This window comes from Eimeria acervulina, genomic scaffold, assembly GCF_000499425.1.
Source record: "Eimeria acervulina Houghton genomic scaffold, Eah_scaff839, whole genome shotgun sequence".
NCBI classification, from domain to species: domain Eukaryota; phylum Apicomplexa; class Conoidasida; order Eucoccidiorida; family Eimeriidae; genus Eimeria; species Eimeria acervulina.
In genome coordinates, this window is record NW_013547115.1 from 1 (window position 1) to 14,931 (window position 14,931).

Here is a 14,931-nt window from a genome sequence, read left to right on the forward strand (position 1 = left end):
GCACGCCCTATAATCAACGAGCTTCTCTGACAAACAGGTGAAGCGTCCATGATTACAAGGGTCATTGTCTCCGACTAAACAAACCCATCCTGCTCATGCTGCAACTGCCATGCCGCAGTTTAAAACCTCAACAACGCAGCAGCTACAAGCAACCGCCACTTCCACTCCCAACTGACCTCGCATGATAGCTCTCCCTACTGACGTTGACGCCTCACACCCTTGCAGATCAAGAGAACACCCATCCCCGTCTGCCCCCTTGCGCCTAAGTCCTCATGTTGCTTCAACTCTCATGCGAGTCAAATGCCTCTCGATCCCGCATTCTCGTCCTCTTCACAACAAATTTATCCGAACCACATTACTTGTCGCATCATTAGATCATCATGCACTGGCACGAGAGCAGCCTTCGCCTCATGCACGTCTTGTATTGCCAGCTAAGTGTAAACCCCATACTTGACAGCTATGTCGGATGCAGCCAGTAATAATCGCGCGCAGGATAACCCAGGATGTGCAATCTGCGAACCCAAGCTCCTGTGTAAAACAGTTTTTTGTTCCCTCGTGCAATACAACCTAGAGATTGACAGACTAGATCCTGCGCCGTCGCCCGATACCCACGCTTTTTCATAATGTGTCTTGACGCTTTGGTACTTCTCTTCTTTATGTGTGAGAGCGATACCTAATGAAATGGCCCTCGACGGCTATAGCCACATCCGGTTGTTTCATCGTCTCGCGTTTTGCGTCTCTCAGGATTATGTATGGCCTCAGAAATGTCTCCTTTGTTCTGAGCCGCTATTAATCCTGAGCGTCTTCCTCCTGTTAGCCACGCTGGTTTTGATAAGTGTTGTGATACTCTCCAGTGCCTTGTTGTGCCGATTGTTCATCTTGCTGTCTAGGCTGTAAGGGCATGAGCGAGGGTTTCAGTGCCAGCCCTGTAGTGTTGGCAGCGCGAAACCTTTGAGACGTGGATCGTCTGGACGTATGCTCTTGTGGGAAGTGGTAAAGCTCGTGCCCTTATTGTGAACTTCACTTCCTCTGGCTTCAGAGGCGTGGGTCCCTTCAAGACAGCGTTGCTACTTGCTGTCTGACAGGCCAAAGGTTTTCTTTGATATGCCATTTCCTTCCACCTATCTCGCTCCCACCCTGCCACATGCCGCTTGATGCTTCCGTTGGTCACATCGCGATCAGTGCCGGCGGTCCACAGACGCGCCGCGAAGCACGAACGGGCCCACACAGCTCCGACCAACGATTACCGCTCTGGCGCTATACACCCAGCCCTCAGAGCCAACCTTTTCCCAAAGTTACGGATCCATTTTGCCGATTTCCCTTATTTACTTTCTTCTATCAACCAGAGGCTACTAACGTTGGAGACCTGATGCGGTTAATGGTACGGCCAGGGGTGAAAATAACAGCTTTCCCTCCTCTTTTGAAGTGCAGGCGGGGGCGCGCGGGACTCCCAGCTGCAGCACCCTCCATTTCCAAGGCGAGTTCCGTTGGCAGGTAAGCTGCCACACGCTCCTCAGCGGATTGCGTTTTCCATGACCACCATCCTCCTGTGAAAACGAACAAATCACTCCAATTTTATCTGATGAGCGAGCATTTGAGGTCCATATCCAAGCGTTAGGAGCATCCCTGTAGTGAACAGTGCTCTCGTCTGTCACTACTTGTGGACCTTATACATACCTATTTAGGTGCGCACTCGACATGGATAGGCTGCACTTAATGCGTAACCCTTAGAATAACCTCAAAGTATCAAAGAATACTTTCATCCTTTTTCTCTCAGTCTGCTCTTCCCAAGAGGAAGAGTAATGACCTTAATGATGGACCACCTAGTGGGTAAACGCCTAGGCGGCAGTGAGAGCCTCAGAGCCAACCCTAACTCCTGGGTTGCTACCGAGCACTCTTAGCCTGATGGCCTTATTTCCCGTCTAACGAGACTCGATTTATTTCCCGTAAGATAGTATTTGCTCTCCTTCAGCCGGATGGGCCTAGAGTTCCAACTAGAGTACCACTGTTGTGCCTGAGGACTACGCAGTATGTGTAGTACACGGGCACTACAATAGGCTCTCCACTGCGCCTCCAGCGGCCAGTTCCCGAGCACGATACTTATATCGTGCTCGGGAACTGGCCGCTGGAGGCGCAGTGGAGACACGAGCACGATATAAGTCAATATTAGCATTTAGCAAACACTATTTAGTCCAGAGTTGTGACTAACATGGCCATGAGAGCACACGGCCCTCAGGTTTTGGGGCTGGCTGGGTTGTAGAGGCACTGAACCTTTGGTGGGACAGGCAACAGTCAGCACTCTTTCGGCTCTCTTTTCATACGCATTGAACTGGACATAGTTTTAATCGCTGTTAATGTTAATCTGATTATTTTGTCTGTTTTCGAGAGAACTTGCTGAGTCCGGCGAATAATGTAGAATCTGCACGTAAGTAGGTGTGTATGAGGTATCACGCAGTAACAGCTGTGGGTGATAGCTGTTCACCACAGTATGCCCTCCCTGTATTGAATCACCCACGACATGGTGAACCGTTCAACATAGCAGTACGATACTATCGTGATATGACCCGTTCCTGAATTGGGCTTGCATTTTACGCCCGGTATTTGCAAATCCTCGTGTGCGGCTTCCTGTGAGCGAGACGAACTCGCAAAGGCCGAATAGGCGGATAGGCCGGACCTCCTTGCCATATCTTCAGATAGTGGATCCCGTTGGTGGACTGCGTCAAATTAAGGCGGCAAATTCTGAATATTGAGACGGAATTGGATACGAACACACGTGACGCACGGAGGATTTTCAGGTGGGGCTTTCACCTCTTTCACCTCCACCGCTGCACCGCGAGTTGGAGGACAAGGCATTTCCCTGAGCTCCTTTTTACTTGGCTGCGCTGCTAGAAGTATTGCTTTTCAACTTCCTTGCAGTCTTTTCTAGGAATTCAGTATCGAATTGTGTGAGCGTGTTTGTTATAAAAGAGGCAGATACGTTGCACAGGACTTGCCCTAGGCCTTCTAATTGCCCGACATACCGGATATCGTGTGTTCTTGCTTTTTATCTTTCCGTAGGTGGGGTTGAAATTCGCAGCCCCAATATCCGTGAGCTGTATAGATGAGTCATTTCCACTCCCGCTCTCTTCCTTCTCAGCTAGGGCAGTACGTGGTTTTTCGCTCTTTGGTGATGAAGTACAGCATAGGGGAGAGTACAGCCCTCTCAACCTTTTTCTCTCTCTCCTCTGCGCAGTGGGTCATCAAGTGACTTTTTTGGGGGGTCAGCCCTTCTTTGAGCCTTTCATATAGAGCTGCATCTAGAGTCGCCGATTTGCACGTTTGGACGTCTGCTCCCTATGGAGAGATGCTTCGCGATATGGCCCTCTATCAGCAGCTTTTCTTGGGTGAAATTCTTTTAATTTTGAAATAATCTCTTCTTTAGCCGGACCGGAACACACAGCACATCTCGGAAAGTTCCAGCACTCCGGATGGCGTACTGGGACTCCTCCCATGCGCAACGCATGCCTGAATAAAACAACAATTTTCGTGCCGCCTGTTCTGACAACATAGCTGCCAAAAGCAACCGTAACTCTTATGCCGCATTTTGGAGAGAAGACACAGCGACACAGCTCCAGATAAGCAAGGAGCCCCCTCCGCATTGCGGCACCTGCCCTGCCTGGATTGTCTGCGAAGGCAAATGCGTTCCTTATGAACTGCTTGCGCTGTAAAAACAATTTCCGCTGGAAGCACGCAGCTAGTGAACTTGATCCAACTCATCGAGTCACCCAGCCGATGGTACTCGTGAGCGCTGTCGCTGGGAGGGCAGGTCCTGATCCTTCCCCAAAATCTGAAAGGAGAAAGGGGGTGAATATTTGACAAGGTTTAACGGAAGATACTTCAAACTTTTTTCCAAGCAAAGGACGTTCACTACTAATTAGTGATATTCACCAGACCTGAGGTGGGGTTCGCTGCCGACGCCTCCCACTACAAAAGTTGCTTTGCTACTTTGAGTAGGGAGGGCCGTCGATCTTCTCGAAGCACGGTATGCAGGTGCAATACACGCAAAGACATACGGCGACGGGTCTTAAAGAACAGTAAATGATTGGCCCCCCGGATCCCTAGTGGGGCATGCCGGCTCCTCTCAACCTAAGACCCGAGATCTGCGCGCAGCGGCCTACTGGGGATGGGGCAGAGAGGAACCAACCTGTCTTGAGCTGGAACGCGCGCTGGTGCAAGTAGTGGCGCTAGGAAACGCACGACAGCCATGCTCCCTTTGATGCATTTGCTTACAACGTATACGATTGTTAAAAGCTTATTTGGACCCCTATAGCCAGCTTGCGAGCAAGTGGAAACGCACGCAACAACAGACCATGCTAAAGGCACGAGCCCCAGTGCCGGAAACCTCCTTCTAGCGGCAGCTGCAGATTGCCTAGGGAATATTTGTTTTTTTTGCGCCTCAGCTGTCATTTCTAGCTGCGCTGCCCGTGAGGGTGCTGGCGCTGTGCGCCTGGCCCAGTGAATGGCCGGGGCAGGCCTATTCTTTTGAGGAGCTTCCTATTGTGGCCTTACGTCGTATGTACTCTGAGGGACTGTGGAGTTTACCTGCTTCCAGCAAGCGGCTCGTAAAGGAGCAGTGCGCACACGTTAGATTGGTCAGAGCCGCTGTGGTGGGCGGTTTTCCAGTGGCCATTGCTGGTCATTAGTATCAACAAAAAAGTATAGACCAATATTAGCCAAACTCCCTCTTCTCTGGATTTATTAAGTCTACTGGAGCGCGTGCATAGACTACAAACGAGGAGGTGGAGCTCTTTGTTTTCTTTGTTTTTAAGCTGATTACCGCTACTCCCTCTTGTTTGGCCGCTGAGGGCCTTCCCGGTGTAAGCTGCCTCTCGATACCTCCTTCAAATACATTTTTTTAACACACAAATTACTACTATCATTGTTAAGATGATCTAACATGGCAGAGACAAGTCAACAAAACATAAATGATAGTAGGGGAGGCGGCGCGGGGTCACTTGCGGCAGAGATCAGGGGCGCGACGGAGCCCGTGCGCCCTAAAAGGTTGCCCTTTTCCCCCAAACACAGAAGAAAAGGTACTTAGAAACAAGTGAAAGCAAAACGAATTTAATTTTAAAAAAGAAAGTATGCAAAGGGCTGCCTATTTTGACTCGCTATGTCACGAGAGTCGAACGGCAGCCGGGCAACGGCAGCAAGCACCAGCTTGTGGTGTACCCGGTGGTCTGCCCGTAAATACAGCTTTTCTGTTCATTTGTTGTTGTTAATGCAAATCAGGTGTTTACTGCAGATAAACTGCTGCAGAAAAGAGGTACAATTATCTCCGTGTTGTTGCTACAGCGAGCACAGGCGCTGAGCAGACCCGCGAAGTGACACCACCCCACAAGGCGAGCTACTCGCATTTTTTCCCTTTCTATTATCGCCTTCCCCCTGGTTTTTATTCTTTAAATAAAACAGTTTATTTTAAATAGGAAAGAAGAGTTATTTCAGCCCCCGAACCACAAACGCGGGCACCAGCAACACGGCTAACAGCAACCGACGCAGACGCCGGCGCTGAGGTGTACATACACCTCAGCTCACGGCCACACACAGCACGGGATGGTGTTAGCCTTCATATGTGACCCTCCTGAACAGCAAAGAGGCTTTTAGAGAAGATCCCGGGCATCTTTGGAGAGACGTCGACGGCACCAAGAGCAGCAGCAGCAGTAACAGCAGCAGCAGCCACGCACAGAACCAGCACCAGCGCAACAGCAGCGCAACAGCAGCAGCAGCGCAGCAGCAGCAGCAGAAACAGAAGCGCCACCGGCAAACGCCACCACCTACCCAGCTAGCTGCCACATCACAGTCTTCCACTGGGCTCCTGTGCACGGCCTCTTGTCTAAGATGAGAGCGCAAGGGCAGCGGCCCCTCCTACTAAATTTCTTGGGCCCCTCAGTCTCTGTATTGTTGCTGTCTCCTCTGTTATTCCTGCCGCTCGTATTAGGACAGCTGAGAGGAGCTGAGGGGCCCCCGGTACAGGCTTCTCTAGCGCCTGCAGCAGTCGGAGCTGCAACAGGGAATGCCGCAATAGGGGCCCCTACCGGGGTCCCTGCGGAGGCCCCCCTGCCGCCACCCACTTTGCCGCAGGGGGCCCTCCAAGCCCCCAGCCTCCGAGCTGAAGGGACACGGGGGCCTCCCAGTCCGGCGCCCTCCATGGGGGCGTCCCTCGGCTCGGGAGAGGGGCTCCCAGGGCAGCAGCCAGTAGGGGCCCCTGTAGCAATTTCAGGTGTACAGACAGGGTACTCAGGGGGCTCCAGCAGCGGAGTTGGGAACGTCAGCCCACAAAACGCTAACCCCACACCTGCTGCCTTAGCGGCTGAGCCCCTGCAGCAAAACAAACATCACATGAGAGCAGCAGCATCCTCACCGGCACAGCAGCAGCAACAGCAACCTATGCAGCAACCTATGCAGCAACAGCAGCAGCAGCAGCAGCAACCCATGCACCAGCAGCAGCAACTAAGGCACCAACCACAGCAGCAGAATATGAACTTGCAACAGCGTCCAACACAGCCGCAGCAGCAGCAGCAGCTGCCACAGCTGCAGCAACCACAGTTACACTACCAAGTGCAGCAACACCAACTACAGCAGCCAAATCAGATGCAGCAGCAACCACAGCAGCAGTTGCGTCGACAAGAACAGCAGCAGCAGCAACAGCAACAGCAACAGGATCAGCATCAGCAGCAACAGCTGCGACAACCGCAACCCCCAATGCAGACTCAGCAGCCTCAAGCGCAGCAACCGCAGCCTCAGGTACAGCTGCAGCCGCAGCAGCAGCAGCAGCACTTGCGGCAATCTCCGTCTCCACAGCAGCTCCCCGCTGCAACTCAGCCCCATCCCCCGCAGCAGCAGCAGCAGCAGCAGCAACAGCAGCAGCAGCAGCAGCTCCGGCATCATCCGCAGCAGCCGCAGTCGCATCAGCACCAGCAACAGCATCTTGACCGATCGGGTGGAGTTGCTGAAACAGATGTTGGTTCTGTCCCTGTAGAGTTTGCTGCTCCTGGGAGCGCTGCGATTGCTGCTGCAGCTAGTGCTGCAGCAGCACCACCATCAGCAGCAAGTGTCTCCGTTGTTGGTGGTTCATCTGCATCTCTGCCTCCCCCCGGCGCGATATCTCTTACAGATGAGAGTTTTGCTGCTTTTATTGCGGCTGAGCCTTTCGTGTTGGTGTTGTTCTATGCACCCTGGTGTCACTGGTCTCGTGCTGCACTGCCTGAGTTCGATGCCGTTGCTCGTCTCGTGGGGGCTGTCTCCTCTCGCCCTATTGCCCTAGCCAAAGTCGATTGCGAAGACAATCCACAAGTGCGAAAAGAACAACATATCCTCGAATACCCCATCATCAAACTCTACATACACGGAAAACCCAAGCAATACCTAGGTCAGATATATATATATATATATATATATATGCATGTTATATATATCTGCATAAACATATATATATATATATGCATGATGCTGCGGTATATATATACATAAATATAAGGACACTGTCGGTGCTGCTCTTTTTGCTGTTGTCGTCGTTGTTGTTTTGTTGTTTTGTGTTCGTGTTGGTGTTGGTGGTGGCGTTTGTGTTTTTGCTGCTTCTGTTGCTGTACTGCAGCAGCTGCTGCTACTCATGCCTCTTCTGCTGACGTACACATGGTGCTGCTGCTGCTGCTGCTGCTGCTGCTGCTGCTTCACTTAGGGGGCCGCCGCCGGACTCAGATATTTGCGTGGCTGAATCACAACTTGCAGCGAGATGAACGACTAGACAGCGTGCCGCATTTAGATGAATTTATGAGAAACGGAAAAGACGGCCATCAACTGGTTGTTGCTGTCTCCACCAGAGACAATGCAGATGGAAGCGCAGGAGGTGAATTGTCTTTTCTTCTGTCTGCGATGCTGTCTCGTCTTCTATCTCCCATGCTGTCTCTTCCTCTGCCTCCCATGTTGTCTTTTCCTCTGTCTCCCATGCTGTCTCTTCTTTTGTCTCTGCTACGTTTTATTTGGTGACTCTTCATCTGTCTCGCAGGCTGTCTCTTCTGGCTCTGTTGCGCCTTTCTATAAAGATGCCTTTCTCTGCTTCATATGGCGCCGATGTTGTCTATTCTTCTCTTTTCGATGCTGGCTGTTCTCCCGTCTCTCATTTTCTCTCGTTTTTTGTCTCCGATGCTGGTCTATTTAGCGGGGCCTGTTGTGCTGCTGATGTCCCATTATCTAATAATGCCTTTTCTGTCTCTTCCGTCTTTTTATGTAGTGGTCTCTCTTCTGTCTGTGCTGCTTCTCGCTTTGACGATCTCTCTTCTGTTTCGTCTGTTTCTTCTGGTTCCGGTGCTGTCCCTGTTGCCTCGTCTGTTGCTTTATTTCGTGGCGTCGATCCGTCTCTTCTGCCGGTTTATTTAGTGTTGTCTCTTTTGTCTCCTCTGCCTCTTTATTAAGTTGTATCTCTTTTGTCTCCTCTATCCATTTCGTTAGTTATGTCTCTTTTGTATCATATATCTCTTTATTCGGTGGGGTCGCTTCCGTCTCTTCTGCCTCTTTCGTCTCTTACGTTGTGTTTTCTCTCCTAGTGCCGTGTCTTCGTTCTATGATGATGCGTCTTCCGCCTCTGTTATGTCTGCTGTCTCTTCTTTGTGTAGGCATGTCTCTTCTTTCTGTTTTTCTGTCTCTGCTCTCTCTCCTTTTTCTAATTCCCCCTCTGCTTTCTCTTCTGCCTGTTATGGTGCCTCTTGTGTCTGTTCTTTTTGCCGTGCTCTCATCTCTGTCCTTTCTTTCCTTAACTCTGATTGTTCTGGCTTTCTTTTTTAATGATGTCTCTTTTTCCGCTTTCTTCGTTGTTGGGTTGTCTCCTGCTTCTTGTCAGTAGTGCTGTCTCTTCAGTTGTCTCTTTGTAGTGCTGTCGATTCTGCCACTTATTTCTTTAATGGTGTGTCTTCTGTTTTCTTTCTTTACTCTTACGTCTTCTGTCACCTCTTTGTGTATTGTTTTGTCCTCTATCGCTTCTTTATTTATTGATTTGTTTTCTGCCTCTTCTTCGTTTAGTGATAGTGTCTGCTTTTGTCCATGCTGTGGTCTCCGCCGATCTTTCTTTCGCTTTCACCTCATCTTTCTCCCTTTTCTCTCTTGATGCCTCCCCTCGTCCAGCTAATACCCCTTCTTTAAGAGCTTTCTCTCGATTGTTCTTCTTCGGTTGTCTCCTTGTTGCTGCTGTGCAGCGCCTCTGTCTTTTTAAGTTTTGTTTTTCTTTATGCACATCTTGCGTTTCGTTTTTTTGTCTCCTCTTTGTTGTTGTTTTAGCAGCTCTCTTTATGCGTATAACACACATGTCTTCTTCTTTTTGTAGCCTTTCTCTCTATTGCCTTATTATCGTTTATGATTTGCTTTAGATGCCTCTGTCTCTGGCGTTTAATCCCATTGTCTCCCTTTTTAATGCTGCCTCCGTTTACTCGTATTGCCTCCTTTTAATTATTCCGTCCTACTGTCTCTTTTCGTTTGATCTGTCCCCTCTCTCTTAAAACATGTCTCCTTTTGTTGCTTGTTTAGGGGACTCTGTCTCCTTTCACCACGAAACCTTTCGCCATGTCGCCCGCAGTATATCTGACGAAGTCCTTTTTGGGGAGATTCACCACTCTGCTGTTTTTCAGCATTTCCTTCAGCGCTATTTGCTGCCCGTCTCAGGCAACTCTAAACAAATGGTACATGCATTGTGCTGCTGTTGCTGCTGCTGCTGCTGCACTTGATGCTGATGATGCTGCTGCACTTGATGCTGATGCCGCTGCCTTAGCTGACGCTGGTGCTGCTACTGGTTCTGCTGCTTCTGGTTCTGGAGCGGCTTGTGCTTCTGCTACTGCTACTCCTGCTGCTTCTGCTTCTGCTGCTGCTGACGTTGGTGGTACTGCTGAGGGTCAGGCTGTGGCTTGGGCTGTTGCTGTTTCTGCTGTTATTTTTGCTGCTGTTGCTGTTGTTGCTGTTGCCCTTGCTGCTGCTGCTACGTCTATCGCGCCTGATGGCTTCCTTGCTTCTGGTGTTGTTGTTGCCGTTGCTTCTCTACTGCTCCTGTTTCTTCCTCCGCTACTATTGTTGCTGTTGTCTCTTGTGCTGCTGCAGCAGCATTAGCAGGTTATTCGCATTCGCTGAGGTGATATGGTTGTTTGCATGCGTTTTCTTAGGGCTGCTGCGCACCTGGTGTATTGTGTGTGCGCTGCTGCGGGGTGTATGTACAGTGGGAGCCTCCTTTTATTGTGACTGCCCCAACAAACACAGGAGACCCTCCATTTATAAAGTACACGGGGCGAGGAGACGACCGCAAGGCCCTCGACGGCTTTGTTCATACATACAGATTCCCCCAAGTTATCCCCTTTGAGCCAGAGACTATTGAAGACATATTTGATGGTGCATAAATCCAGCTGTCTCCTCAGCTCTCCCCGCTGCTGCTGCCTTTTAACTGTTGAAGTCAGGGTAGCCTGGGGCGTCTTCTTAGCTATATTTAACTGTCTCCTTCACTGTGCAATCAGCTGTCCCCTCAACTGTCTACTGGACTGTTTCCTTGACTGCGCACGCTTGTGCCTCCTCAACTGTCTCCTTCACTGTCTCCTTAATTGTCTCCTCATCTGTCTCCTTTGCCTTCATCCTCCCCGCTTCTCCGCGTGCGCGTCTTTGTCTCTGTATCCTCCTCTCTTTGCGTGTGGCCTCGTCGTTGTCTCCTTTTCTTGCTGTTTTTCTCTATGTTTGTGTAGGTCTTCTGGTCTTGCACTTCTCTCTTCGTCTTTTTGCCTGTCTTTCTTTGCGTCTCTCTCTCTCTGCTTCTGTCTCACTTCGCTGTCCTCGTTCTAGTCCTTGCCTCTCTCTCTCTGCTTCTGTCTCCTCCGCTGGTCTCTGCCTGCCTCTATCCCCCTCAACTGTCTCTTTTTCTGCGTCTCCTTTTGGGCTAAATTTCGTTTCTCCTCTCTGTTTCTTCTACAATTTCCCAAACAATTGTTCTATCCAACGGCGCGGCAAGCCCTGGCTGCTGGCTGGTTGGCTGTTGATGCCGCATCAGCAACGACAACAGCAGCAGGAGCAGCTGCAGCCGCTGCTGCTCTTGCTGGTTTGCTGCTGCTACTGCTGATCTCATGGCAGCTGCCGTAGGTGCAGCCGCTGCTGCTGCTGCTGCTGCTGCTGCTGCTATCTGCAGACGGGCGCTCTATTTGCTTGCTGCTGCTAGACGGAGACAGGGCCTCTAAGTCGATTACCAGAGAGGGCCTTGTTGACCCCCTTGTCGCCGCCTTTTATCAAATTGCAGGCGAAGTCCGTTCAGAACTCATTTTCACAGTCTCAGGTGAGGATACAACAGAAAAAGACGGAGAGACACTGAAAAAAGAAAGACAAAGAAAGGAGGCAAATAGACAAAGAAAGGATACAGGCAGACGCGAACAAAGACAGGCACACACCAAATGGATACAGACAGACATTTTTCCTGTCTCTGTTGCTAAGTGCCTCCTATGGCTCTCTGTGTCTACTGTGTGCCCTCTCGTGTCTCTTCCGTGTCTGTAAGTGTCTGTGTCTTTTGGTTCTCTCCTTTTATGTCTCGCTGTCTCCTAGTGTCTCCCCTGTGTCTCTTTTCAGCTCCTAGTCTGATTGGCTGTCTCGCTATCTCTTCTTGCCTCGTTTGTTCCTCTTTGCCTCAGCGTCTGCTGTCTCCTTGTCTCTTCTCGTGTCTCATTTACCCCTGTCTCTAAGTGTCCATTGTATCCTATTTGTCTACTTTAATACCTTCTCTGTGTCTCTGTCTGTGAGCGGCTACTGTCTCCTCTTGGTCTCCTTTTGTGCCTCCTATATGCATATGTTCCTTAGCATCCACTGTCCCTTATTTGTCTCCTTTGGGGTGTCTCCCTATCTCCTTTTCAGGGAACAAAGAGGCACATGAGCGGCGCATTTTTAGTTTGATGGGGGTAGACGAAACCATCACTTTTCCGGAGCTGCGGATCGCCACCTTCAACCCCAGCGGCAACGGCAAATACTACCCAGCACAAAAGTTTAAACCCCACAAGCCCTTTAAATATAACAGCAGCAGCCTCAGCAGGAGCGGCAGCAGCAGCAGCAGCAGCAGTGAAGGAGAAGGAGGAGACAGCAAGAAGCCTGTGTATGCATTCCGTAGTCGGTCTCCTTCTCACAGTTTGATCGCCAACGCCTTAGCCACTTCTGCTAGGACACAGGCTTTAAGGGCCAACAGAAAAAGGGGACAGAGTGCAGCAGCAACAGCAGCAGCAAAGGCACACGGACACCATAGCGAGACAGTCTTTGATGCGCTGCAGAGACAGCAGCAGAAGGAAGCAGAAGAGGTACCAGATACTACATGAAAGAGGAGAGACAGCCCCGCAATCTTTCTCCGCCTCAGTCTCCTCTTCGCTTTTGCTGTTGTCTGTCTTTGTGTCTCTTCGCATCTCTTTGTCTCCGTCTTTCCCCGGACTTCTCTTTTTGCGCCCTTTACCCTGTGTCTGTCTCTGTCTCTGTCTCTCTCTGCCTCTGTTTATCTCCGTCTTTGTCTCTCTCTCTCTCTCTCTGTCCCTTTCCCTCTGTCTCCGTCGTATTAGGTACCGTCTGCCTCTGCATAGCTCTTTTTCTTTCTCCGCCGGTGTTCTTTTCTATGTCGGTCTGTTTCCTTTTCTGTTTCTATCTGGCTCCGTTTCTTTCTCTCTGTGTCTCTTGGGCTCCAGATATCTGTGCATATCTCTTTCTTTGTCTGTCTGTGATTTGTTGTCTCCTGCACATCAGTTTTTGTGTCAATCTGTCCCCTCTTCTATCTCTGCCTGCCTCCCTTTCTCAGTCCCTTAGCTTATCTCTTTCGTCTTTCCTCGTCTCCTTTAAGTCGTTTTACTCTTTGTCTTCCTCCTTTTCGTGTGTCTGTCCCTTCGCTTTTGTCTCTCCCTCATCCTTCTGTGTCGCATTGTCTTCATAACTGTCTCTAGTTGTCATATGTCTCCTTTTCGGTTTTTCTATCTCCTTTTTATTTTTTCTGTCTCCGGTTTCTTCTGCAGTTCATTCGCGCCTTCGTCCGCCGCTTCCTTGAGGGCCGTTTGCAGCCCTACACCAACAGTGAAGCCATTCCTCCTGCCTCTCAAAACTCAGGTGGCTTTGCCCTCTCATCGGCTAGCTAGCTAGCCACGCAGCTAGCTAGATAGTCATGCAACTAGCCAGCTGGAAGCGCAGCTAGCCACTTAGGTAGCCAGCTAGCCACCCAAGCATCGAAGAGCTAGCTAGCTGCTGGCTAGCTATCCCAGCAGAGAAGCAACACTGCCTAGGGAGGTGCCTGTGGGGTGTATGCGCAGGTCCTGTGAAGACTTTTGTTGGCCTCAACTTTCAATCCGAAGTCATCGATGTCCCTTATGATGTCTTTATTGCATTCGGCGCCCCTTGGTAAGGAGATTTCGGTGGGGTTGTTGTTTCTTATTTTTACTGTTTTGTTGGCGTTGTTCCTGGTGGCGTTGTTGCTGTCTTTTTGTTTGTGTTACTGGTGTTGGTGTCGCTGGTCTTCTGTTTTTTCTGTTGTTGCTGCTGTTGCTGCTACCGTTGCTGCTGCTGTTGCTGTTTGTGGTGTTCGTGGTGGTGCTGCTGCTGTTGCTGCTGCTGTTGCTTTGGTGATGCTGCTGCTGCTGCTGCTGCTGCGGTTATGTTGAAGTCTCTTGCCTCGCCCATGGGCATGTACCTGAGTTGAGGTGTAGAGACGAAGCCTCAAGAAAACAGCGAGCAGAGACAAAGGAGAGGAGACAGACAGCACACAAATAGAGAGAGAGACGCGAGGAAGCAGAGTGCAGATAAAGAGACATCAGCTAGGAGACAGACAGAATACAAAGAGACAGCAAAACAAGAGATAGAGCGCACAATAGGGAACAACAACAAGGAGACAGAGTGCAGATAAAAAAACAAGGAGACAGACACCGCAGCAGGGCTGAACGGCACCAACAGCACTTTTAAAAGGAAACAGCCACCAGACACAAACACTCGCCTCACCTCCCCATCAATGCCAGCAGCAGCTGCACAAACAGCACCCAGAAACAGCAGCAAAAACGGCAGCAACAACAACAGCAGCAACAGCACCCACCAGCAGCAGCTGCAGAAAAAGCCATCAGCTGCAGCAAAGACAGGAGCAGCAGCAATAGAAGCAGCAGAAGGAGCAGTTGCAAGAGCAACAGCAGCAGCAGCAGCAGCAGCCGGTATTGCTGCTGCTGCGTGTGTGTCAGGTGCGGCCATTGCCGTAAGCTGGAGCCTGCATTCAAAAGAGTCGCATTGATTGTGGGGAGACACTCGGATTTGGTCTTAGGCAAAATCGATGCTACGCGGAACGAGATCGACGGAATAAACCTCACAGGCTAGTTGCTGCTGCTGCTGCTGCTACTGCTCTTTCTGCTGCTGCTGTTGCCCGTCGCCCTGCTGCTGCTTCTTCTGCTGCTGATGCTGCTCCTGCTTCTCTTTGTCTTGCTGCTGCTGCTGTTCGTGATTCTGGTCCCTCTGCTTCTGCTGTTGCTGCTACCAGTGCTGCTACTTCTACTGCTGCTGCTCTTACTGCTGCTGGTGCTCGTGATGCTGCCACAGTTGGCGGAGCGGCAGCTCGTTCTTGTCTCTCCTAAGTGTCTCCTTTTGTTGCCGCCTTTTACTTTCCACTGTCTCTCCTACTGCAGTGTCTCCTCTCTTCTAGGTGTCTCCTCTCCCGAGTCCCTTTAATTTGTGTCTCTTTCTGCATATATCTATTAGGCGGCCTCATGCGTTGCGTTGTATTGCTGCTGTTACTTTTCCTAACGTCTTCTATCTCCTCCTCCAAGGCTTCTTCTCTGTATACATATATATATCTATATATATACATATGCATATATTCAGACATACATATATATATATATATATATATATCTATGCCTGTGCCTTGGCGCATTTGTCCCCCCTCGG

General features: G+C 50.3%; 1 protein-coding gene across 1 annotated transcript; it reads left to right on the top strand.

The window, feature by feature from the left end:
• Positions 1–5,877: 5,877 nt before the first annotated feature.
• Positions 5,878–14,364, top strand: EAH_00050350 (protein disulfide-isomerase, putative; the record flags this gene model as incomplete). Its single annotated transcript, XM_013391290.1, has 10 exons — positions 5,878–7,408; positions 7,718–7,885; positions 8,876–8,938; positions 9,556–9,707; positions 10,236–10,404; positions 11,186–11,329; positions 11,899–12,332; positions 13,029–13,119; positions 13,320–13,407; positions 14,232–14,364. 10 exons carry the CDS (start codon positions 5,878–5,880, stop codon positions 14,362–14,364), a joined length of 2,973 nt encoding a protein of 990 aa, XP_013246744.1.
• Positions 14,365–14,931: the final 567 nt, after the last annotated feature.